The sequence below is a fragment of the Salmo salar genome, chromosome 13, assembly GCF_965601325.2.
Source record: "Salmo salar chromosome 13, fSalSal1, whole genome shotgun sequence".
NCBI lineage: Eukaryota > Metazoa > Chordata > Actinopteri > Salmoniformes > Salmonidae > Salmo > Salmo salar.
This window is the reverse complement of record NC_138303.1, coordinates 81893991-81921443: the sequence shown is the minus strand read 5'-3', so window position 1 is coordinate 81921443 and position 27453 is coordinate 81893991. Positions and strand designations below refer to the sequence as shown.

The window sequence follows — 27453 nt, the reverse complement described above, 5'->3', positions numbered from 1 at the left end:
TAGAGAGGTTATGACACTAACAGCTTACAGACAGTAGGCAATTAAGGTCACAGTTATGAAAACTTAGGACACTAAAGAGGCGTTTCTACTACCAGGGTCCCTGCTCATCTGCGTGAACGTGCCTTAGGAATGCTGCAAGGAGGCATGAGGACAGCAGATGTGGCCAGGGCAATAAATTGTAATGTCCATACTGTGATACACCTAAGACAGCGCTACAGGGAGACAGGATGGAGAGCTGATCGTCCTTGCAGTGGTAGACTATGTGTAACAATAACAACACCTGCACAGGATCGGTACGTCCGGGACAGGTACAGGATGGCAACAACAACTGCCCGAGTTACACCAGGAACGCACAATCCCTCCATCAGTGCTCAGACTGTCCGCAATAGGCTGAGAGAGGCTGGACTGGAAGGCTTGTAGGCCTGTTGTAAGGCAGGTCCTCACAAGACATCACAGGCAACAACGTTGCCTATGGGCACAAACCCACCATTGCTGGACCAGACAGGACTGGCAAAAAGTACTTTTCACTGACGAGTCGTGGTTTTGTCTCACCAAGGATGATGGTCGGATTCTCGTTTATCGTCGAAGGAATGAGCATTACACCGAGGCCTGTACTCTGGAGCGGGATCAATTTGGAGGTGGAGGGTCCGTCATGGTCTGGGGCGGTGTGTAACAGCATCATCAGGCAATCTCAACACTGTGCGTTACAGGGAAGACATCCTCCTTCCTCATGTGGTACCCTTCCTGCAGGCTCATCCTGACATGACCCTCCAGCATGACAATGCCACCAGCCATACTGCTCGTTCTGTGCATGATTTCCTGCTAGACAGGAATTTCAGTGTTCTGCCATTGCCAGCGAAGAGCCCGGATCTCAATCCCATTGAGCACGTCTGGGACCTGTTGGATTGGAGGGTGAGGGCTAGGGCCATTTCCCCCCCAGAAATGTCCGGGAACTTGCAGGTGCCTTGGTGGAAGGGTGGGGTAACATCTCACAGCAAGAACTGGCAAATCTGGTGCAGTCTATGAGGAGGAGATGCACTGCAGTACTTAATTCAGCTGGTGGCCACACCAGATACTGATTGTTACTTTTGATTTTGACACCCCATTTGTTCAGAGACACATTATTCCATTTTTGTGAGTCACATGTCTGTGGAACTTGTTCAGTTTATGTCTCAGTTGTTGAATCTTGTTATGTTCATGCAAATGTTTGCTGAGAATAAATGCAGTTGGCAGTAAGCTGAGTTTATTTGTCCGGTTAAAGCAACTGGGATATTAGTCCATCTACTGAGGTTGAATTTAACTGATCTGAGCATTCTGTTAGTTTCTGGAAATGGTTTTATCTAAGGAAGTAAATACTGTATATCTATTCACAAATATTTAAAATGGGAAAGGATTGTGACTCCATAAGTAGAGATGAAGTCCTCCATCGGGGTCTTGAGAGGCAGTATGGCAGATTTGGTTAGATTTATTTTTGAACTTGAGAGAGCTGAATTTGTCTATCTTCAAAACTTTTGAGAGGGATTGAGATACATTGTTTCGATAAAGTGAGATATCGTTGGCGTATAATGAGATGGTGATCGGTAGAATTGAGAGATATCGGTGTAATTTCATTCGATTGTCAAATTGCCTGTGCCAGGAGCACCATAGACAAAAATAGCTGAGGTGAGATGGGATCACCTTGCCTGTTATTTCAAGTTATTTTGAAAGGAACAGAGCAGGTATTGCCCCACATGCCATGGTGCATCTTGACTGTTCTCCCTTGGCTTTCCACTCCATCTGCTCCCCCAGGCCCAGCTCTTCAGAGGAAGTGCAGTGTTTTCCATAAGCGCCGGCCGTCGGCTAAATAGCCGATAACGGACTTATTGTAAGCCGGCTACTTTTTCCACTTAATAAACGAACTAGGCTTCTTTTCATTTAAAAGTTTCAATTCGCTAGTCAGAAAAGTCTGTATAGCCTTCTCCCGCTAGAACGAAAGATATGCATCTTCTACTGATCTATTGATAGGACAGTCACAAAGCGAACGATGACAGGGAAACTGTTAGTTTGTCTGTCTGCACCTCTCGGTACCGGTGTTATTTTTGTACGCTGTGGTTGGCTGCAGTCAAATGTATTTTCACAGAGGGAGAACATGATGCTTCTTCATTATCTCCTGTGAGTAAATGTACACATCCCTTGTAAGTGGTAATGATGAGTTGAAAACCACTTAATTATTGTTTTGTGGCACATATACTTGTTTTCTTTTGCTTGTTTCATAGGCCTATACAGTCACGGAGTTGGGGTGCATAGGCCATTTACTGTGCTTTTATTCACGACCGAACAGCAAGTGTTGACTAGTTTATAAAAGATGTCAAACTGACTGAATAAAGTCAGTCTCCCATATATCCCTTTGATATTCATAAATCATACAATGTAGTTATATGTCTAGGGTATCGCATCGAGACAAGTAGACCAAAGATCTTGTTTGTATTTTTCTACGATTCAAAGCCCATGTCGAGATTTGTCAGAGACCGCTAAAGTGACTCGTCAGTGTAGCCAAGTGATGGTTGTTCGAGAACCTGATTTGGCTCCCTAATTTGCATACTGGAAGGCAGGGCTGGGAACTGCCAAGGACCTCAATACAGAATAATATCACGATACTTGTACGTATTCCGATTCTATATGTATTGCGATTCGATTGCCATTCGATGTTCCAAACATACTGCTCACCATATGTCTGCAGCAGAGGGACAAGTGATAATTCACAAGTGATAGGCTAATATTGGCACCCATCAGACTATTTTTAGATATGGGCCATGGAGTTGGTGGAAGAATCCTTTAATTCATGGCCACTTGCTCAGCTGGGCCAGGGGCGCTTTAATTAGGTCAGGTGGGAATGTCCGACAGATCTCAACTCCATAAAAGGAGGAAATCGCCATCGCCCGATCTCGCTGCTTTCTCTTCCTTAACTCCGTCTAATCCAGAAGTTTTGTGCGTCCATGAATACCCGTAAATCCACCGAATCTGTTACCTTTCAGCTGAACTATCTGTTGCGATCGAGAGAGTGGGCCATCAGTTATTGTTTATAGTTATCACCACGGAGCGCGGCTTGGAGCGCAGCCTTCAAACCTATTGCGAATGGTCAATGATCACAGCCCTACGGATCATAACAGGCCAATTATGCCATCGACATATGGTTAACCTGTTAGGGATAGGGGGCAGTATTGACACGGCTGGATAAAAAAACGTACCCGATTTAATCTGGTTACTACTCCTGCCCAGTAACTAGAATATGCATATAATTATTGGCTTTGGATAGAAAACACCCTAAAGTTTCTAAAACTGTTTGAATGGTGTCTGTGAGTATAACAGAACTCATATGGCAGGCAAAGACCTGAGAAGATTTCATGCAGGAAGTGGCCTGTCTGACAAGGTGTCCTTCTTCTTGCCTCTGTTTATTGAAGACTGAGGATCTCTGCTATAACGTGACACTTCCTACGGCTCCCATAGGCTCTCAGAAGGCGGCAAAAAGCTGAATCGTGGCTTTGCAGGCTCTGGTTGAAAAAAAGTAGCGCGTTTGGGTAGTGGCTGGTTACAGTACTGTGAGATTCAGGCGCGTGCCCGCGTCGACCGAATGCTTTGTTTTCTTTCCTCTGTTTACCTAAACGCAGATTCCCGGTCGGAATATTATCGCTTTTTTACGAGAAAAATTGCATAAAAATTGATTTTAAACAGCGCTTGACATGCTTCGAAGTATGGTAATGGAATATTTCGAAATTTTGTCACGAATTGCGCCATGCTCGTGACCCTTATTTACACTTTGGATAGTGTCTTGAACGCACAAACAAAACGCCGCTATTTGGATATAACGATGGATTATTTTGGACCAAACCAACATTTGTTATTGAAGTAGCAGTCCTGGGAGTGCATTCTGACGAAGAACATCAAAGGTAATCAAACTTTTGTAATAGTAAATCTGACTTTGGTCAGGGCTAAACTTGGTGGGTGTCTAAATAGCTAGCCGTGATGGCTGGGCTATCTACTGAGAATATTGCAAAATGTGCTTTCACCGAAAAGCTATTTTAAAATCGGACACCTCGATTGCACAAAGGAGTTCTGTATCTATAATTCTTAAAATAATTGTTATGTTTTTTGTGAACGTTTATCGTGAGTAATTTAGTAAATTCACCGGAGGTTTGCGGGGGGTATGCTAGTTCTGAACGTCACATGCTAATGTAAAAAGCTGGTTTTTGATATAAATATGAACTTGATTGAACAAAACATGCATGTATTGTATAACATAATGTCCTAGGTGTGTCATCTGATGAAGATCAAAGGTTAGTGCTGCATTTAGCTGTCTTCTGGGTTTTTGTGACATTATATGCTAGCTTGAAAAATGGGTGTCTGATTATTTCTGGCTGGGTACTCTGCAGACATAATCTAATGTTTTGCTTTCGTTGTAAAGCCTTTTTGAAATCGGACAGTGTGGTTAGATTAACGAGAGTCTTGTCTTTAAAATGGTGTAAAATAGTCATATGTTTGAGAAATTGAAGTAATAGCATTTCTAAGGTATTTGAAAATCGCACCTGTTCACCTTCACTGTCAGTCATCCTACCTGTCCAGCTACCCACACAGATTCTACTAATCTTTCACTATTCTTGATTTAATCTTGTCTTTACATATACAATTTATTTTGATTTAGAATGGACCATTATCATGCAGCGGTCTCAAAACAGGGGCAGCGGGGAAAAAATACATGTCATCTATGTACATGGTTCATTTTCATGCCAGCCAGGTAGGCTATACTCCATGTGCTTAATATTAGGAAAGTTTAGATGTAAATATAGTACGCCTAGCCTATAGAAAGCTGAGGGGAGCCTCCTCTTTTTAATAGAGGCCATCACTCTGTTCTCGCGCAATTGCATAGCCTATAGAAATGTTCCACAACATGAGCTCATGGGCTCTCATGAAGTGTTTGAGTAGATTTTCGATTACATTTGCATTGATGTCAGAGTAATTAGAGGGACAATAGAGTGCTGGTACCAGGCAGTTAGCAAGTTTGGTAGACTACTAATGACCATCAGCAGCATCAGAATTTGGAGAAGCCTAATTACCGTGACGAAACAGTCATGTGTAATTTGACTGCCTTTATGACCCGTGACCGCCGGTGTGGCGGTAATACGGTCACTGTAACAGCCATAGGCGTTATCTAAAACAACTAGCACACTGAATTCATACATTTGAAGTAATTTTAATTGTAAAGTCATGTCTTTCTATTCAATACCAAAACTAATATTACCAATCTGGGAGGTAAAGTCATTAAAGTACTAAATAATTTAGCTGTATTTAGATGGAATCAAGGCATTAGAATGTACCAGAGGCCACCAAAAGAGAGCTTGCTCTGCATTTTTTGAGTGTGTGTGTGGAGGAGACCCAGAACTCCCTGGCTGGCTATTTTTTCTACTTGGCTGCGTACGCCATGTACTTACGGAAAACACTGGAAGTGGCTCAGTACACTATATCATCCCTCCTCTCAGTAAATCTTACTCTATGTAAGGCCTCCTCCATCTGCCAGCCCATCCAAACTCGTGTTCCCTATTCCATGTTGTGTTTTTCACACTCCCTAGGCTTAGGGGTCTCGTCAAACCGGGGCCAAGTCGACAGTGAATCGCTCGCTGACAAATTTGCATCATCAATCAAGTGTTCTTGGAAAGGGGAATCAGAGCCATTCCGGTCATAGCCAGGCACTGAGCAGCTCTCACGCTGAGACAAAATGGGTGAGGCAAGTTACAGTATTTGTTGCGACTGTTGTTGATCCTTTGTGACTGTATGTGTATCACTATTTCAGAGGACGATGTATACCGGTCTGGTATATATACTCTGGAGAAAATATATAGCTAACTGGGGACAGCAGGGATACATGTTGTGTACAGCACTTGCACACTGCTTCAATGCTCCTATTATACATGTAGTGACAAACATAATTTCTACCTCACTAAATCTATGATGAGCACAACAGCAGTAGCTGTTTATATGGGTTATTTACAGTATTTACCATGCCAAACACTTGAATAAAAAGGTTTACCACCCGTATAGCACTACATAAAAGCTCAAATGCATGATGCAAACAGTCCCAGTGGAAAATTTGGGCACACCAACTCATTCAGGGATTCTTTATTTATACTATTTCCTACATTGTAGAATAATAGTGAAGACATCAAAACTATGAAATAACACATACGGAATCATGTAGTAACCAAAAAAAGTGTTAAACAAATCAAAAAACATTTTAGATTATTCGAAGTAGCCACACTTTGCCTTGATGACAACTTTGCACACTCTTTGCATTATCTCAACCAGCTTCACCTGGAATGCTTTTCCAACAGTCTTGAAGGAGTTCCACATATGCTGAGCACTTGTTGGTTGCTTTTCCTTCACTCTGCGGTCCAACTCTCATCCCTGACCCTCTCAATTGGGTTGAGGTCAGGTGATTGTGGAGGCCAGGTCATCTGATGCAGCACTCCCATTACTCGCCTTCTTGGTCAAATAGCCCTTACACAGCCTGGAGGTGTGTTGGGTCATTGTCCTGTTGAAAAATAAATGATAGTCCCACTAAGCACAAACCAGATGGGATGGCGTATTGCTGGTTAAGTGTGCCTTGAATTCTAAATATAATCACTGACAGTGTCACCAGCAAAGCACCCCCACACCATCACACCTCCATGCTTCACGGTGGGAACAACACATGCAGAGATCTTCCGTTCACCTACTCTGCGTCTCACAAAGACAGCCCGGTTGGAACCAAAAAATCTCAAATTTGGACTCATCAGGCCAAAGGACAGATTTCCACTGGTCTAATGTACATTGCTTGTGTTTCTTAGCCCAAGCAAGTCTCTTCTTATTATAATTGGTGTACTTTAGTAGTGGTTTCTTTGCAGCAATTCGACCATGAAGGCCTGATTCACACGGTCTCCTCTGAACAGTTGATGTTAAGATGTGTCTATTACTTGAACTCTGTGAAGCATTTATTTGGGCTGAAATTTCTGAGGCTGGTAATTCTAATGAACTTATCCGCTGCAGCAGAGGTAACTCTGGGTCTTCCTTTCATCATAGGGCTTGAAGGTTTTTGCGACTGCACTTTTCCGGATTGACTGACCTTCATGTCTTAAAGTAATGATGGACTGTCAGTTATCACAACAACTGATTGGCTCAAACGCATTAAGAAAGAAAGAAATTCCACAAATTAACTTTTAACAAGGCACACCTCTTAATTGAAATGCATTCCAGGTGACTACCTCATGAAACTGGTTGAGAGGATGCCAAGAGTGTGCAAAGCTGTCATCAAGGCAAAGGGTGGCTACTTTGAAGAATCTCAAATACAAAAATATATTTTGATTTGTTTAAAACCTTTTTGGTTACTACATGATTCCATGTGTGTTATTTCCTTGTTTTGATGTAAAAAGTAAAGAAAAACCCTGGAACGAGTATGTGTCCAAACTTTTGACTGATACTGTACATATTAACAGCTATCTATGCACCTGAACTAACGAAATCCTGTGGCATCTCTCCAGTCCAGAGATCACAGTGAGAACTCAGAACATGAGAGTTCAGAGAAATGAACATACTCAGAACTACCCAGAAGTGTCTATGCAATCCCATGCTATGGAGGTGGGGTTTTGGTCTGCATACACACATACATACTACTTCTATAGGGGTGTATCTGATGAGTCACTGTTAAAAGGCTCTCTAGGCCCTAAACAGTGAGCACATCGCGGCCTGAAGCCAAGACACAACCCAGAGCCTGTCCAGGTCTACCCTAGAGAGAAAGAGAGGGGAGCAGGGAGAGACACCTAGGCCATGTTAGAGTCAACGAGCCACATCACATCAGCGTCTATCAGCCTGGCTACAGGCCTGTAGAGGAGCCTCAGGCTCAGAAAGGAGAGGAGAGGAGAGGAGAGGAGAGGAGAGGAGAGGAGAGGAGAGGAGAGGAGAGGAGAGGAGAGGAGAGGAGAGGAGAGGGAGGGGTACAATGGAGTTGCTTTAAATTCCTCAGAGCCCCACCGGGATGAAGAGATGGAGAGAGCAGGGGAAGGAGTTTAGTAATGTAGGACTCAACAGCACTGAGCAGAGCCCATCAAGCAATAGGATTCAACCCTCTCAAATCTGTAGGGACACTATTTTCTCTTAAATAATAAATAAAAAAGCCTGTGCACAAATTGTGAGTGATATTCAAATAAAAATGATGGTGTGTGTTGTTGGCCCAGCATTGGTGTGAAACTTTGGTATGTGTAGATCACTCACGCACCCTGGAGGCCATTTTGTATTCCCAAGTCAGGCGAAGACACAAAACAGTAATCGGCCAGAGGAAGCCCCTAGGGCTCGAGGAATCTTCAGCCTGACACAGTACAGCTCACCTCAAGCTGGGGCCAGGAGTGACACATAACATAAAGAAATGCATACATCTTATTCTTGAATCCTCTGACTCAAGAAAAATAGTAAAAACTTGAGGAAGAGGACAGATACTCCACTAATGAATGTAGCCTAACTATAAGAACTTATCATAAACAGTCCAACACATTGTGCCCCTTACAGTGCAGTGCAAAAGTGTAATTAAATGTAGCTCGATCCAACTTCTAATTAACTGGTGTTCCCCAAGGCAAGCCCTACTCAAACCCTGTAAGTAGTGTTAACATTACCCCACATTCAAATATAGAACAGAGCTGTGTTTTTGCAACATAGAAAAAACAGCAATTGGAACATTGCCTCCCTCGTCCTTACTAAACTACCTGGTGTTTTCCCAACTCAGAAAGTGATAGTTTGGCACCCCCTTGTGGAATGAAGAAGTACAAACGGCCACTAATCTCCAATATTAAACCCAATAATTCTAATGGAATTATCCATCTGTTACTTTATTATGATGAGGTTCCTTTATTTAACTAACTTGATTATAGCTTTCAATACGTATGTCCTTTTATGGCCAAGAAACACTAAAGACAGGAATTTTGGCAGCTCTCAGTGACTTGGGAGCAAAAACAGACTATGATAATAAAGGCGTTTGAGGCAGTTTCCTGGCGCCATTTTATGGACAATGTGGGGAATATATATAATGACAGAAAGTCTGAGGAATGTTTAGAGTGACAATTTGATAAAACAGCAAAGCTGGTTGCAAGTCATCTCTACAAGTCATACTTCGCCACCATGGCCTATTTATCGCCTTACCTCTCTTATCCTACCTCATTTGCACATGCTGTATATAGATTTTTCTACTGTATTATTGATTGTATGTTTGTTTATTCCATGTGTAACTCTATGTTGTTGTTTGTGTCTAACTGATTTGCTTCATCTTGGCCAGCTTGTTCTCAACTAGCCTACCTGGTTAAATTAAGGTGAAATACAAAAAATACAAAATAAACTGCAGTTGAAAGTGAGTGTTGTGATAGTTACTGAGAGAAGAATGTCGATGAGTAAGTAATGAGTGGGGTCAGACAGTGTTGAGGATATTTTCTGTTTTATGTCCTCCTGCTTCCATAAGTATATTTTGCAATTAAAATCATTTCAGTTAGCTAAAGGAAGTTGTGCCCCTGGCCTGTAGACAGGCAGAGTATGCTCTTGGTAGGGCAGTCAAACAGCGTACTTGCCAAGAGGCTAGCGTATGGAGTGATTTCAGTGCCAAAAGAAATTGCATTTGAATTTCATAATTTTGAACTTGTATTAGGATATTGAATTTGAATGGCATATTTTGGAATGTTTAATGCACAAATGTAATCATTGAACTCATATTTCATGATTTGAAAATGAATTGAATTAGTATTGCATTCAGTTTCTAAATGTAAAAGTAAAATTGATTATTTAAAAATGGAAATATTGCATTAATTGTCTGTGTATCAAGTTAACAAACCATTATTTAGTTAATCAAAGTTTAATATATTCATAATAGCTCTTAGACAAATTCATTGGAAGAAAATAAATTCAACATGCCACAAAGGCTTCAGAAACTGCCAGAAACCTTTCCTGTCTGACAAAGTACTAGGATGTTGTCTCTGGATGCATCTGAGAAGTTGAATATATATAAAACTTTGATAAACCTGAAATTATAGTTTGAAAACTTGATACACAGACAATGAATGCAATATTTACCATATAGAGTACCACAGTATGAGTCATCATACCCATAATACCTAGCCATCAAACAGGGAAATGGTTCCAATCGTTTTTCCACCAATCATTTTCCCCATAGGGGATTTTAGAAACTGGTGTTTCGTGCAGGCTTACTCTGGAGTGACATTTTACATTTTAGTCATTCAGCAGACGCTCTTATCCAGAGCGACTTACAGTAGTGAATGCATACATTTCATACATTCTTTTTCCCCGTACTGGTCCCCCGTGGGAATCGAACTCACAACCCTGGCATTGCAAACACCATGCTCTACCAACTGAGCCACACGGGACCCGTTTTGATAATCGTGTAAATCACTCAAGGACAAGGTGATTTTAACTTGCCTTTGTAAAGTATTCAGAACCTTTGACTTTTTCCACATTTTGTTACTTTACAGCTTTATTCTAAAATTATTAAATATATTTTTTTAACCATCAATCTACACACAATACCCCATAATGATGACGCAATTTTAAAAAAAAAATTACGTTTGCTAATCATTTTAAAAATGAAATATTACATTAACATGAGTACTCAGACCCTTTACTCAGTACTTTGTTCAAGCACCTTTGGCAGCGATTAAAGCATCGATTCTTCTTGCGTATGACACTACAAGCTTGGCACACCTGTATTTGGGAAGTTTCTCACATTCTTCTATGCAGATCCTCTCAAGCTCTGTCAGGTTGGAGGCGGAGCGTTGCTGCACAGCTATTTTCAGGTCACTCCAGAGATGTTCGATCAGGTCCAAGCTCTGGCTGGGCCACTCAAGAACATTCAGAGACTTGTCCCAAAGCAACTCCTGCATTGTCTTGTCAGTGTGCTTAGGGTCGTTGTCCTGTTGAAAGGTGAACCCTTCGACCCAATCTGAGGACCTGAGCGCTCTGGAGCATGTTTTCATCAAGGATCTCTCTGTACTTTGCTATGTTCATCTTTGCCTCGATTCTTACTAGTCTCCCAATCCCTGCCGCTGAAAAACATCCCCACAATATGACGCTGCCACCACCATGCTTAACAGTAGGGATGGTGCCAGTTTTCCTCCAGACGTGATGCTTGGCATTCAGGCCAAAGAGTTCAACCTTGGTTTCATCAGACCAGAGAATCTCGTTTCTCATGGTCTGAAAGTCTTCAGGTGCCTTTTGGCAAACTCCAAGCGGGCTGTCATGTGCCTTTTACTGAGGAGTGGCTTCCGTCTGGCCACTCTACCATAAAAGGCCTGATTGGTGGAGTGCTGGAGAGATGGTTGTCCTTCTGGAAGGTTCTCCCATCTCCACAGAGGAACTCTGGAGCTCTATCAGAGTGACCATCGGGTTCTTGGTCACCTCTCTGACCATGGCCCTTCTCCCCCGATTACTCAGTTTGGCCGGGCGGCAAGCTCTACGAAGAGTCTTGGTGGTTCCAAACTTCTTCCTTTTAAGAATGATGGAGGCCACTGTGTTCTTGGGGACCTTCAATGCTGGAGAAATGTTTTGGTACCCTGCCCAGAATCTGTGCCTCGACACAATCCTGTCTTGGCGCTCTACAGACAATTCCTTCGACCTCGTGGCTTGGTTTTTGCTCTGACATGCACTGTCAACTGTAGGACCTTATATAGAATTTACCACAGGTGGACCTAAATCAAGTTGTAGAAACATCTCAAGGATGATGAATGTAAACAGGATGCAGCTTAGCTCAATTTCGAAATCTCATAGCAAAGGGTGTGAATACCTACAGTTGAAGTCGGAAGTTTACATACACTTAGGTTGGAGTCAATAAAACTCATTTTTCAACCACTCCACACATTTCTTGTTAACAAACTATAGTTTTGGCAAGTCGGTTAGGACATCTACATTGTGCATGACAAAAGTAATTTTTCCAACAATTCTTTACAGACAGATTATTTCACTTATAATTCACTGTATCACAATTCCAGTGGGTCAGAAGTTTACATACACTAAGTTGACTGTGCCTTTAAACAGCTTGGAAAATTACAGAAAAGTATGTCATGTCTTCAGAAGCTTCTGATAGGCTAATTGACATCATTTGAGTCAATTGGAGGTGTACCTGTGGATGTATTTCAAGGCCTAACTTCAAACTCAGTGCCTCTTTGCTTGACATCATTGGAAAATCAAAAGAAATCAGCCAAGACCTCAGAAAACAAAATTGTAGACCTCCACAAGTCTGGTTCATCCTTGGGAGCAATTTCCAAACGCCTGAAGGTACCACGTTCATCTGTACAAACAATAGTACGCAAGTATAAACACCATGGGACCATGCAGCCATCATACCGCTCAGGAAGGAGACACGTTATGTCTCCTGGAGATGAATGTACTTTGGTGCGAAAAGTGCAAATCAATCCCAGAACAACAGCAAAGGACCTTGTGAAGATGCTGTAGGAAACAGGTACAAAAGTATCTATATCCACAGTAAAACAAGTCCTATATCGACATAACCTGAAAGGCCGCTCGGTAAGGAAGAAGCCACTGCTCCAAAACTGCCATAAAAAAGCCAGACTACGGTTTGCAACTGCACATGGGAACAAAGATCGTAGTTTTTGGAGAAATGTCCTCTGGTCTGATGAAACAAAAATAGAACTGTTTGGCCATAATGACCATCGTTAAGTTTGGAGGAAAAATGGGGAGGCTTGCAAGCCGAAGAACACCATCCCGACCGTGAAGCACGGGGTGGCAGCATCATGTTGTGGTGGTGCTTTGCTGCAGGAGGGACTGGTGCACTTCACAAAATAGATGGCATGATGAGGTAGGAAAATTATGTGGATATATTGAAGCAACATCTCAAGACATCAGTCAGGAAGTTAAAGCTTGGTTGTAAATGGGTCTTCCAAATGGACAATGACCCCAAGCATACTTCCAAAGTTGTGGCAAAATGGCTTCAGGACAACAAAGTCAAGGTATTAGAGTGGCCATCACAAAGCCCTGACCTCAATCCTATAGAAAATTAGTGGGCAGAACTGAAAAAGCATGTGCGAGCAAGGAGGCCTACAAACCTGATTCAGTTACACCAGCTCTGTCAGGAGGAATGGGCCAAAATTCACCCAACTTATTGTGGGAAGTTGTGGATGGCTACCTGAAACATTTGACCCAAGTTAAACAATTTAAAGGCAATGCTACCAAATAGTAATTGAGTGTATGTAAACTTCTGACCCACTGGTAATGTGATGAAAGAAATAAAAGCTGAGATAAATCATTCTCTCTACTATTATTCTGACATTTCACATTCTTAAAATAAAGTGGTGATGCTAACTGACCTAAGACAGGGACATTTTACAGGATTAAATGTCAGGAATTGTGAAAAACTGAGTTTAAATGTATTTGGCTAAGGTGTATGTAAACTTCTGACTTCAACTGTATGTAAATAAGGTCCATTTTTTTATTTCTAATAAATTTGCAAACATTTCTAAAAACCTGTTTTTGCTTTGTCATTGTGGAGTATATATTGCTGAGGGATACATTTTTATCCATTTTAGAATAAGGCTGTAACGTGACAAAATGTGGAAAAAGTCAAGGGGTCTGAATACTTTCTGATGGCACTGTATTCGCCTGTATTTACCCCCCCAAAAGTACATGCTAATTAGCTGCTAATGTGGCCATCATAAAGAACTACAAATGCCATGATCTGGACGATAATTATCTTTACCTCAATTCGGCATCATCTCTGGATTAACTATCTAATGTTAGTTAAATGCAGTAATGAACATAGTCTAAATTTCTTAAATTGACAATTCTGTGAACTGTCTTGTAAAAGTTTTCAATTGACACAACACCTGTTAGCTAGAGATGGCATACAGGAGCTTGCAGGGATTCGTAGTTTTGCATGATGTCAACTTTTATGCTAATTAGCATGTTCAAATCTGAGAGTAAATAGAGCTGAATTATATTGATATAGCTTTTTTAACAGATTTACATGGTTATCAAAACGTCAAGCCAGGGTAAGCCAACATGAAACACAGCCCTTATTTTAAGTGTTTATAAAATCCCTTATGGAAAAAATGAATTATGGAAAAACAATTGGAACAATTTCCTTACTTGACCGCTAGATTTTATGGGTATTATAACATCTCCACTGTGGGGCTCAATGTTAATTGAATATATTAATTAATTTATTTAAAACTGAATGCAAAATTCATTAAATTTAGTTTCAAATCATGAAATACAAGTTCAATTTATTAATTAAATGATTCAATTTGTGCATTACAAACTAAAAAATATGAAATTTAAATTCAATATCATAATACCAATTCAAAATTATGGAATTCAAATACAATTTCTGTTGGCACTGAAATCGCTCCATACTAGCTGGACACATTGTCCTATGGGAGATGCTGTTAAGTGTCCAGCATCTTGTGTGTGAGAGTGTTTGGTGGGTGCAGTCTGTTTCACCTCAGCAGAGAGAAGACACTGTAGGAGTTCCTCACTGAACTCTGGTCCACAAGGAGTAAACTGTTCTTCTTCCTTTCAGAGTGGTCCTGAAACAGGCACATTTCAACCTTACAATAACAAAACCAAATATAGAAAAACGTATTATAGAATGTCTATGGTCTATATTAGGGACATAATTCCTGGATCAAAGTCAGCAGTACCTTATGATCAAAGTCACTTGCATAGTAGCCATCATTCAATCCAAATATAATTTCATTTGGATTCCTGGAGCGGATCTGTGGAGGAACAAAGCAGTGGCATTTAGTATGTCTGTATTAAAACAAGAGAAAGGCTGTTATTGTCTAGATGACTGCATGGATGCTAGTCAGCATACATGCCAAAGTAGCCTACATTTTATGAGCGTGTGTGTGTTTACACACTGACCTGCTGCCCTGTGTATCTGAGCCCATCCAGGTTGACCTTCCACTCTATGAGGAGTGTGAACTGTTCCTCCCAACCGCCCCAGATCCTCACCACGAAGCAGGACACAGACGTGTCAAGGAGGTCCGGCAGCATGCCAAAGTCCAGGCTCCGCCATGTTGGATTCTGACAAAGACAGGCCAAGACAAGGGATTACACAGCTGAATGAATGATCCCACTGGGATGGAACATTTTGATTAGTTCAAGTAATATTGCATCTGAAAACAACCAAGTGTTAATTTGTTCAAATGACAAATCCTAATGTGTGTCAGTTGTGTGTGTGAAAGTGACTCGAGCACACAAAATGGTGCTGAACCAGGATGTTCATTTAACTGTCATGTAACTGTTGTCCCACTTACAAAAGTCTGGACAAATATTTACAAACCCAACATCAATATCCCGAGGCAATTTGTCATCATAAAGGCTTAGCTTCTCCAACAAAACACCATATCTCCCAGGGTTTCAGACGGAGCTCTAGGTTGCTCTAACCTAGAGCCGGCGATATATCGAATTAATTCAAATGCATGTTTCAGCGCGACATTCCAAATGCCTGTATGGCAAAAATCTTTTTTTTTTTTTCTTCTTCATGAGAGTTGTCTCTTTGGTCTCGTCTCCTTCGCTCCTTCTGTGCACCTTTCCATTTGTCTCACAGACACTCCCCCCAAGCCCCTCCCCCTGCCACTCACAAAGATGAGATCTCTTCTTCCTCTGACAAGCGATTTCAAATCACTATTTTCATTTCAGGTTTGGTACAACAGCAATCGGCCACACCAAAACACATTGAGACATTATTTTACTGTAATAGAGGAGAAGTTAAAGGTTAACTACTCAAATTGCGCGCAGAACAGACACTACTAAAATGGTAGTATCAATGAACATTGGTTCTGGAAAATGAATGCTCAGTTTGTTGCACGTGTTATTGCGGGACCATGTACCGCTAGCAGCATTTTAGCCAAATACTGTGACACTAGCCGTCTAGTCTGTTTTATAAATGTGCAATAACCATAAAACACAATTATACAAGGAATTGACAACTCGTTCTCATTCTGAGAAACAAGGTAGGCCATTTGATTTCAACATCTTAACAAAGTAGACAGGCTAGCATGCTGTTCAAACAGTTGGAGACGGACAGAAGGGTGTGATCATAACAATTCAACAATTACATTATTTTGGGGTCTTTATGTTTGTGGAAGGCTTACATTTAGCCTAGGTATAATTTCACAAGGCCTGAATTCATTAGACTATTGTTGACTGTTAGAAATGCAGTATATTTGACTTTTAAAACTGTACAACAAAGCTTATTTAAAGGAAACCTAGGTAACACTTTACTTGACACCATAACCATGTCATAACAGCTGACAACTTGTCATAACCTGTCATAATACAGTTTTAATGCCCGAGAAGCTGGTGTTTGGAGGATATATTGGCATGTGTGTTGTTAGGCCCGAGACCAAGTCGAGTGCCGGCTTTATCACTTTCATACAACCTGTTACCAACATATTCAACTAATGAAAAATCAAAATTAGTTTTATGAATTTATTCTAACTATTTCATCCTTCCACAATATATAGTCACAAAACAAATCTAGGGTTGCTACCCAAGCCGGCTGGTCGTTTCGGCTGCGAGAGACCCATTCATTCAGTATTTTTGTTCTGCATCTATGGACGCGACCCAGTCGTTCGTTCTAGATGTTCCATTGCCATATTGGCTGGCAACATTCTTATCCCTTTGCTTGCAAGTTAGCCAACTACGAATAACTTAGTCACGTGAAACAGTGCAGAAAGAATAACAACAGTAGCTGCATTTGTTTAAGCTGGTTTCTAGTGCCATTTATTTGGATACATCCATAACAATGAGCTATGGTTAATGAGGCACGATTTCGCCTGGCATAGAAAATATGCTCTCTCGTCAGGACACTTTTGTTCACAGGAGCTAGCCAACAACACAGCTAACACAATTACTGCAAACGAGCTGCACTTCGTTTCATTTGACCTTATTTCAATGTAATATCCATTAAAATGCCAGCTGATTCATGTATTCGACTGATTGATTAACGCTGCCTGCCTCGCTCTCTCGTCCCGACTCCTATACGTTCCTTACTATGGGACAGTTGGAGATCGAATTTGAATATTGAAATAATGTTGCAAATGTCGAAGATACAGACATTAAGATTTATACAAATCTCCACTGTTGAAAACTAAATGTTAGTCTAAAATAAAATGTGATAGTCCCATAGTAGAGCTCACGTTTATAACTTCCCTGCCTGGGACGATGAGACAGTGGAATTTAACGTCAATAGATTTAGCAGGTGGTAACTTGTGGAATAGACAACCGCTGGAATGCGCTTTTTTATCTTTAACAAGGCCAGTCAGTTAAGTACAAATTCTTATTCGTAATGACGGCCTACACCGGCCAAATCCAGACGATGCTGGGCCAATTGTGCGCTGCCCTATGGGACTACCAATCACGGCCGGTTGTGATACAGCCTGGAATCGAACAAGAGTGTAGTGATGCCTCAAGCACTGAGATGCAGTGACTTAGTCCGCCGCGCCACTCGTTGAAACCAATCAGTATTCAGGATTAAACCCACCCGTTGTATAATATGGTCATAACACGGTCATGACATACATTAGACCTGTTGTGACATATACTGCGTTATTCTATGGCTGGTTATTATGACACCTAAATAAAAGTGTCAAAACCCACAAAACCTACCACACAAAGCAAACCATTCCATTAGACCAGGCCTACTTGTCAACAGTATGTTTGTCATATAACATTTTCTGAAATTGACCATATGAAATTATAATTGTAATTGTGCACACATTGATGTCAGACATGCACCTACTCCAGTGCTCTGTTGCTGATGACTGGGATGAACGCAGGAGAAGATTTCAGGAGCAGAACAAGACACCCTCTTTTAGACTGATGATTGACATAAAGGGCATGTATGTGATCGGCCTATCTGGCTTATATAATTATGATGGTCATAATGCTTGACAGTGTCAAAGTGCATTTTCTTAGTCCAAGTAAAGTGACACAGGATGGTCATAATGCTTCATGACAGTGTCATAAAGTGTATTTTATACAAGTTATTTAAAAAAAACATGACTGTAAAGAATTCGTCACTACAAAGGATCTCTCAATCGTATTATTTATTCAAATGTGTTTTTTCCCTGCCAAGAAGTTTCCTTTCATTTGAAAGTTTGTTTCTGCAGCAAGGTCTTTACCTCCACCCCTGGACGCAGCAGATGCATTACTTTCTCTGAAAAATAAAGAAAATAAATCAGAATATGCTACAATGCAGTGACACCGCTAAAGAAAGCTGAAAATGAATTATTCCAAATATATTATAGCAATAGAAAACACTTTCACACATTCTCAAATACATTACAATCACGTTCTCAATGTTTTCATAACATAGCTAACTAGCTCTCAACTATTCATGTAGCTAGCTAATTAGCTACTAGAGGTCGACTGATTAAATCGGAGCGGCCGATTAATTTGGGCCGATTTAACGTTTTCATAACATTCGGTAACCTGCATTTTTGGACACCGATTATGGCCGATTACGTTGCACTCCACGAGGAGACTGCGTGGCAGGCTGACTACCTGTTACTGAGTGCAGCAAGGAGCCAGGGTAAGTTGCTAGCTAGCATTAAACTTATCTTTACATAATCACTAGTTAACTACACATGGTTGATGATATTACTAGTTGATCTAGCTTGTCCTGCGTTGCATATAATCGATGCGGTGCCTTTTAATTTACCATCGAATCACAGCCTACTTCGCCAAACGGGTGATGATTTAACAAGCGCATTCGCGAAAAAAGCACTGTCGTTGCACCAATGTGTACCTAACCATAAACATCAATGCCTTTCTTAAAATCAATACACAAGTATATATTTTTAAACCTGCATATTTAGTTAATACTGCCTGCTAACATGAATTTATGTACATAATTGTACATAATTATGACATAACATTGAAGGTTGTGCAATGTAACAGCAATATTTAGACTTAGGGATGCCACCCGTTGGATAAAATACGGAACTGTTTCGTATTTCACGTAAAGAATAAACATTTTGTTTTCGAAATGATCGTTTCCGGATTTGACCATATTAATGACCTAAGGCTCGTATTTCTGTGTTATTATATTATAATTAAGTCTATGATTTGATAGAGCAGTCTGACTGAGTGGTGGTAGGCAGCAGCAGGCTCATAAGCATTCATTCAAACAGCACTTTCCTGCATTTGCCAGCAGCTCTTCGCTGTGCTTCAAGCATTGGGCTGTTTATGACTTCCTGCCTATCAACTCCCGAGATTAGGCTGGCAATACTATAGTGCCTATAAAAAAATCCAATAGTCAAAGGTATATGAAATACAAATGGTGTAGCGAGAAATGGTCCTATAATTCCTATAATAACTACAACCTAAAACTTCTTACCTGGGAATATTGAAGACTCGTGTTAAAAGGAATCACCAGCTTTCATATGTTCTCATGCTCTGAGCAAGGAACTTAAATGTTAGCTTTTTTACATGGCAAATATTGCAATTTTACTTTCTTCTCCAACACTTTGTTTTTGCATTATTTAAACCAAATTGAACATGTTTCATTATTTATTTGAGACTAAATAGATTTTGATGTATTATATTAAGTTAAAATAGAAGTGTTCATTCAGTATTGTTGTAATTGTCATTATTACAAAAATATATATATATATATATATATATATATATATATATATATATATATATATATATATATACACTGCTCAAAAAAATAAAGGAAACACTTAAACAACACAATGTAACTCCAAGTCAATCACACTTCTGTGAAATCAAACTGTCCACTTAGGAAGCAACACTGATTGACAATAAATTTCACATTCTGTTGTGCAAATGGAATAGACAACAGGTGGAAATTATAGGCAATAAGCAAGACACCCCCAATAAAGGAGTGGTTCAGCAGGTGGTGACCACAGACCACTTCTCAGTTCCTATGCTTCCTGGCTGATGTTTTGGTCACTTTTGAATGCTGGCGGTGCTTTCACTCTAGTGGTAGCATGAGACGGAGTCTACAACCCACACAAGTGGCTCAGGTAGTGCAACTCATCCAGGATGGCACATCAATGCGAGCTGTGGCAAGAAGGTTTGCTGTGTCTGTCAGCGTAGTGTCCAGAGCATGGAGGCGCTACCAGGAGACAGGCCAGTACATCAGGAGACGTGGAGGAGGCCGTAGGAGGGCAACAACCCAGCAGCAGGACCGCTACCTCTGCCTTTGTGCAAGGAGGAGCAGGAGGAGCACTGCCAGAGCCCTGCAAAATGACCTCCAGCAGGCCACAAATGTGCATGTGTCTGCTCAAACGGTCAGAAACAGACTCCATGAGGGTGGTATGAGGGCCCGACGTCCACAGGTGGGGGTTGTGCTTACAGCCCAACACCGTGCAGGACGTTTGGCATTTGCCAGAGAACACCAAGATTGGCAAATTCACCACTGGCGCCCTGTGCTCTTCACAGATGAAAGCAGGTTCACACTGAGCACGTGACAGACGTGACAGAGTCTGGAGACACCGTGGAGAACGTTCTGCTGCCTGCAACATCCTCCAGCATGACCGGTTTGGCGGTGGGTCAGTCATGGTTTGGGGTGGCATTTCTTTGGGGGGGCCGCACAGCCCTCCATGTGCTCGCCAGAGGTAGCCTGACTGCCATTATGTACCGAGATGAGATCCTCAGACCCCTTGTGAGACCATATGCTGGTGGAGTTGGCCCTGGGTTCCTGCTAATGCAAGACAATGCTAGACCTCATGTGGCTGGAGTGTCTCAGCAGTTCCTGCAAGAGGAAGGCATTGATGCTATGGACTGGCCCGCCCGTTCCCCAGACCTGAATCCAATTGAGCACATCTGGGACATCATGTCTCGCTCCATCCACCAACGCCACGTTGCACCACAGACTGTCCAGGAGTTGGCGGATGCTTTAGTCCAGGTCTGGGAGGAGATCCCTCAGGAGACCATCCGCCACCTCATCAGGAGCATGCCCAGGCGTTGTAGGGAGGTCATACAGGCACATGGAGGCCACACACACTACTGAGCCTCATTTTGACTTGTTTTAAGGACATTACATCAAAGTTGGATCAGCCTGTAGTGTGGTTTTCCACTTTAATTTTGAGTGTGACTCCAAATCCAGACCTCCAATGGTTGAAAAATTGGATTTCCATTGATTATTTTTGTGTGATTTTGTTGTCAGCACATTCAACTATGTAAAGAAAAAAGTATTTAATAAGATTATTTCTTTCATTCAGATCTAGGATGTGTTGTTTAAGTGTTCCCTTTATTTTTTTGAGCAGTGTATATTCTTTTTTTAATACATTTTTTTGTTTTTATTATTATTTTTTCGATTTTTATTTATTTATTCTTATTATAAATGTTTTTATTATTATTATTTATTTTTTAATTAAAAAAAATTCTAAAACATTTTTTTTTTAAGATTTAAAAAAAAAAGATATATATATATTTTTAAATCTTTTTTTTTAAATGTTTTAGAATTTTTTTTATATTAAAAAATAAATAATAATAAACATTTATAATAATAATAAATAAATAAAAATCGAAAAAAATTATAATAATAAAAACAAAAAAATGTATTAAAAAAATAATATACATTATATATATATATATATAAATAAAAAAAAATAAATCGGACGGTTAATCGGTATCGGCTTTTTTGGTCCTCCAATAATCGGTATCGGCGTTGAAAAATCATAATTGGTCGACCTCTATTAGCTACCATCTAGTTAGTGTTTGTTTAGCTAACGTTAGCTGCCCTATCACTGAATATGGTGGTGGTGTACAAAACTACAGTAAATAAACCCATGCATTGTTGAGGTAACAGTTCATATGATTCAATCTATATACAATGCTAATTGTACTAACGAATTATAGAAGAGGCCTGTTTATTAACTGTAACAAAAAACCATGGACAGCTAACGCTGAGATAGCTAACGTTTAGCATGCAATAGTTAGATTCACATTTCATAAAAAGTAACCTAAAATACTTATTATTAGCATGTAAAAAAAAGTTTGTAAAAAAAATAAATAAATAAATATGAACCGAAACGTTTATAATGAAAATGTATTTAATCTGAGACGTCTCATTGACTTGGCTATACATCAAAATGTAGATAAACATGTTATCTTTAGATTTCTGAAACGAAACCATACTTATAAATGTTACAAACCTGAAAACAGAATGAATAAGGAGACATGGACAATTTACATTTTTTCACTGAGCTTCTTTTCCTGTTTCTTTTCTTCCAACGTATGAGGTGAGCGCCTGCAGCTAACTGTTCAAATGTCTCCCCCTAGTGGTAGCACTAAGTATACATGTATATTAAAGCAAAACAATTGAGGACAATAATAATGTTGTGAACAAACTTTGATTCCAAAATATGGACATTTATAGACCATCACAGGAAATGTTTTGTTGTTGTAAGGCTAATAAGGGTGTTTTGTCCTGCTCCTGCATTCATCCAAGTCATCAGAGACAGAACACTGGGCTATGCATGTTTGACATCAATGTTTGTACAATTGCAATGGTAATAGAAACTTGCTAATTTAGGAAATGTTACATTATTTACAAGTAGAATGGAATGGTTTGCCTTGTGTGGTAGGATTTGTGGGCTTTGGCACTCTTATATAGATGTCCTAACCACCCATAAATAACTATCGTGGTAGGTTTTGTGGATTTTGACCCGCTTATGTAGATGTCATAACCAGCCATAAAAAAAAACACAATATAGAGTATGTCACAATAGGTCTAAATATTCAGCATGACAGTGTTATGACCATATTATGATGGGTGATTCATTATATATATATATATATATTTTTTTTTTTGGCCATATCCCCCAGCCCTACTCCAATGCAGCAGCCAAAATAACACTAGTTAGCAGTGACTTGCAAAATTACCTTCAACTTCCTTCAAACAGACATAAAAATGGTATCCATTAGTTAATCTGACTCTGGGAAAGTAGAAAAAAGGCTTGATTGCCAAAATCTTGCACTATCCCTATAAGATCTCAGTGACGAGTGACAAGTTACATCATATATATTTGTAGCAAACAGAGTAAGCAGTTGCGCAAACTGCCACCCTACAAAGCAGTGGGAGGGGAGGCAGAAAGGAGCAGGCTCCTTTGACAGACTAGGGAAGACAACGGAAACAGACAAAAACACTAGAGAACAAGGGTCATGGAGGAATGCTGACGTTTTCAATACAAAGGCAGATTTCAGATCTCTGCCAGACACAATCCTGAGCTTAATCTGCAGTACATTACAGACTAGGGCCCTGGAAAGTAAAGGAAAGCTAGGCTTGGAAAAGAGCTTAGGCCAGCTCATGATTCTACATTTGGCATGTTAGTAATGGTCTGCTGCTCTACTTGGCTGCATTCATCAGACTCCATGCAGAGAAGGGAGCAAGTAGCATCTGCTATTCCACATAGGGTGTAGGACCAAATCTAACAACTGTCAGTGAGGAGAGAGAGAGAGAGAGAGAGAGAGAGAGAGAGAAAGAGAGCGAGAAATAGTACAATGGAAGCTTGTGCATATTTTATCCATACAGTATGTTGATGATGTAAGCCTGTTAGTTTCCCCTTGTCTCATACAGTGTTTTGCTACAAGGCTGCTTTCCACCTTCCTGTCTGTTGTTTATATGACTGGGGTACAACATGAAGAAAGAGATTAGTGCATGCCAAGAACAGAGACGTGGACTGTTGTTCTTGGCCTTATTGCACATACGCAACTGTCAATATGAGACCATACAGTACAGTAAACCCCTGTGCTTTGCCCTCTGTGAAGCTATGGAGACAAGGAGATGGGAGCTTGCTGACACTGTGTGTATCAGTGATGACTCCCATTTCAAGCAGTCATAGTCAGGGTCACAACACCATCCTGGTGTGGCCAACCCGTGCAACGTCGATACATCCAAGTCTGAATTCAACCGAACCAAACAAGTGCCGTTTTTGGTTGAGTTACTTTAGGTAATATTAGGTGTTCTTTCAGCAACTGTTTTGACAGATCAGAGGAAGTGAAAGGTAGGCCACTTGACTTGATTGTGTTAGAAACAAACACCAAGGCAGCTGACCTGAGTCCATGTATTGGCTGGCAGACACTACTCCTCTGCAATGGGGAAATGGAGGAAGCATGCCCTCTTTCCACACAGCAGCACTGGAGAAAGTGCCCACTGTTCACTCTCTCACACAAACACGTTGTGGGCGTGGGGGAGTGTGTAAACCTTGACAGGGGTAGTGATAAGCCTATAGGCTGGCCGTGCTGTCACTTGTTTCTATTCTTATGCCCTCTGAATGGAACTAAGCATATAACCAGTAGTGTGCTTCCACAGATGTGAGCAGACAAATCACACTGCAAAATCCACACAAAATGGATTGCTATGACATTCCATAGCTGGTGCTATAGTCATTTTGTGTGAGGCCAGGCAGCCTTCTTTGGCAAATTAGTGTAGAATCTGTCCAACACATGTTTGTTCTTTTGAAAAAAATGACACTCACCAATGAATCTCGGATGACTTCACTCTTGTAAAAGTCTGCAAGAGAAGGCAAAAAAAACATTTTAAAGCTTTCTCAAACAGACATTGAATAAACACACACACACAAAAGCTTAAACAACACTTGTGAAGATTCAACACCTGTCAGGATTACGTGACAACAGCAAGCCAAGGCCCTGAGGTTTTGGCTCGATCTGGGCCATTTTTGTATATTAACTTAAAATGAAATGATTTGTCCTGAAACCAAAAGTGAAAGACCTCATTTACTGGAGCATCAGCGTCCCCTAACAAACCAAGCCCTTGTGCATTTAACTACACAGCGTAATGGGACTCTGACATTTCTTCCACTTGTGAGAGTAGCCTAATGCAGTGCACATTAGTGCTGAACATTTAGTCCTAAGTGGGCTCTAGCACTAAGGGCTGAATCGTAATTAAGATATCTGCATCTTTCCATGACTTTTGTGTAAATCCTGCATTGTTGTCAAGTTATGTGCACAGATCTCAAGAGAGGATTCAGGCCTAAAGACATGCTTGTAGTGTGGACTGACTGGGCTCAGTAGTGTGAAAGGGCTATTAGTGCAGTGGCCCGGGAACACTGTGATACAGAGACAGCTGGAAGAGGGTGTACTGTACTGACCTCTCGATATCCAGTCCTCTAAGCAGAGATGAAGGGTAAAATATGTGTCCAACAGTGGAGAGCCATTCTTGTTGACGATGTTGCGGGCTGCGATGCTTCTGAGATGACGTAACCGCCTCTGTTAGGGAGAGAGAGACAGATGGTGAGATAGTCAGGAAAAAGAAACGAGAAATAGAAGCAGGAGCAGAGACAGGGAGCAGGACAGCATTTAGCCTAATGAACTGCCCACAACCAGAGGTAGCCTAAGTCTAAATTACGTACGATGCAGCTTGTACTTGTCTGGGTCAGCTTCAATGCCTTTTACAATTTTATTATCGATTTCAAGAGTTTCATCCTGTTACACAATCCAAATCGATGCAGATCGACTTACAAGACTGTTACCCAATGAGCTAGTTTAATTCACACAGGAGTAAACAATGCAGTCAACCAGAAGTCACAATTTCAGATAGCAAAGTCATTAGGCTCAAGTACATCCTCATGTTAAAAATAAACTGTCCTTTTAGAATATAGTAGCTCTGTTGGAGAGAACTTAGCGTATTTGGTAGGGCCGGGATGATACCAGTATCGCAATGTTTTTTTCATGGCAAAAATGAAAACACGAAGCGGACAAAAACGATGTGGTCCTTTAAAAACCTGCTGTATGTGTAACATATTGTGTGCTATAGCTTGAGAAAGAAAACAAGTGACTGGATGACAACAATTGACATTTGGGTAGTTTTCCTAAAGAAGTTAAAACCGCTTCGTGTTTTGTTTCCTTGCCACGACACTAACGAGTATTGCGATACTGTTATCGTCCAGACCCTAGTATGTGGTTAGTCACAAGTCATCTACTATCAACATTTGTCCAAAAAGAATACAATTTGCAGACAAGCGTTTCATTTGAAAGCAGAGTTAATTCATGTGTTGACTTCACTGTGTTTCTCTCACAAAAGCTCTGCATACAAAAGAGCACCACAGTTTGATCAACTAAAGTCCAAGCCAGCATGCCAATGACACACAAAAAGCATTTGTACAGTACGTCTCAGAGTAGAAAACCCATGATGCCTCAGCTCTATAAAATGTGTTCCACACCACCGACAGAACATAACCATGGTTGGACATCAGTCAGAAGTCTACCTTTCAAAAAAATGGAGAAGTAGCATAAAATAAAAGGAACCTGCTTGAAAAGAAATGCTCAGTTACAGCCAATCAACAACAAAAAAAAAAGAGTAGACTAACTGAATAAGACTATTTTACAGAGGACTGTATTTATAAAAAATAATGGGTCCAAAGAAAATGACTCATAATTGAGGGAGGGCTGGTGGGGTGGTGGGGGGGGTTAGTCAAGAGAAAGACAATGGGACATGACATGAGACCTGTGAAAAGAGGGGCCATTGAATGAAGTCGCCCCTCAGGTGTAGCAGTGTCAGAGCAGCAGTAGGACTATCTATATCAACGGCAGGGCAAGGCCCTCACCTGATCTGCATTCTTCAAACTCCAGCAGCCCACACTGAGCTTCCACCACCACAGGCATTAGGGATAAATCTAAGTCATGGGATTCCCTAAACAAGATTAAGTTTGCTCAGAAACAAAAATCCAGCTTGTTCAGAAAACCCCCCTCCCCCCACAGAAAAGGTCAGCTGACTTTTCTCCGGTCCAACTCATCCCAAACCATCTCAATTGGGTTGAGGTCTGGTGATTGTGGAGGCCAGGTCATCTGATGCAGCACACCATCAGTCTCCTTCTTGGTCAAATAGCCCTTACACAGCCTGGAGGTGTGTTTTGGGTCATTGGGGGTGGCAGGTAGCCTAGTGGTTAGAGCGTTGGACTAGTAACCGAAAGGTTGCAAGATCGAATCCCCGAGCTGACAAGGTAAAACATATCTGTCGTTCTGCCCCTAAACAAGGCAGTTAACCCACTGGTCCTAGGCCGTCATTGAAAATAAGAATTTGTTCTTAACTGACTTGCCTAGTTAAATAAAGGTAAAATAACATAAATAAAAAGTGTCCTGTTAAAAAACAAATGATAGTCCACCAGTACCCCTCACTGCTGCTTTTTAATTATTTTTTATTTGATTTTGTTACTTATCACGCATTGTTGGTTAAGGGCTTGTAAGTAAGCATTTCACTGTAAGGTCTACTGTACTGTTGTATTCGGCGCATGTGATGAATCAAATTTGATTTGACTAAGAGCCAACCAGATGGGATGGCGTATCGCTGCAGAATGTGGTGGTAGCCATGCTGGTTAAGTGTGCCTTGAATTCTAAATAAAATCACAGACAGTGTCACCAGCAAAGCATCACCACACCACC

At 40.8% G+C, this 27453-nt stretch overlaps 1 protein-coding gene across 4 annotated transcripts in view; it reads right to left on the bottom strand.

Moving 5' to 3' along the window:
• Nucleotides 1–27453, bottom strand: part of LOC106567946 (UV radiation resistance-associated gene protein) — a 171609-nt gene that overhangs the window by 138305 nt on the left and 5851 nt on the right. For 2 of the 4 annotated variants that reach the window (XM_014137860.3, XM_045692235.2), the window contains exons 2-6: nucleotides 25164–25281; nucleotides 24531–24565; nucleotides 14932–15093; nucleotides 14709–14783; nucleotides 14509–14594 (exon numbers count right to left, since the gene is read on the bottom strand). In XM_014137860.3, coding sequence (XP_013993335.3) covers nucleotides 14509–14594; nucleotides 14709–14783; nucleotides 14932–15093; nucleotides 24531–24565; nucleotides 25164–25281 — 476 coding nt within the window. Of the gene's footprint in view, nucleotides 1–14508; nucleotides 14595–14708; nucleotides 14784–14931; nucleotides 15094–15352; nucleotides 16050–18197; nucleotides 18233–24530; nucleotides 24566–25163; nucleotides 25282–27453 lie in introns of those variants that run through there. The other 2 variants (XM_014137861.3, XM_014137862.3) reach the window with 2 other exon arrangements.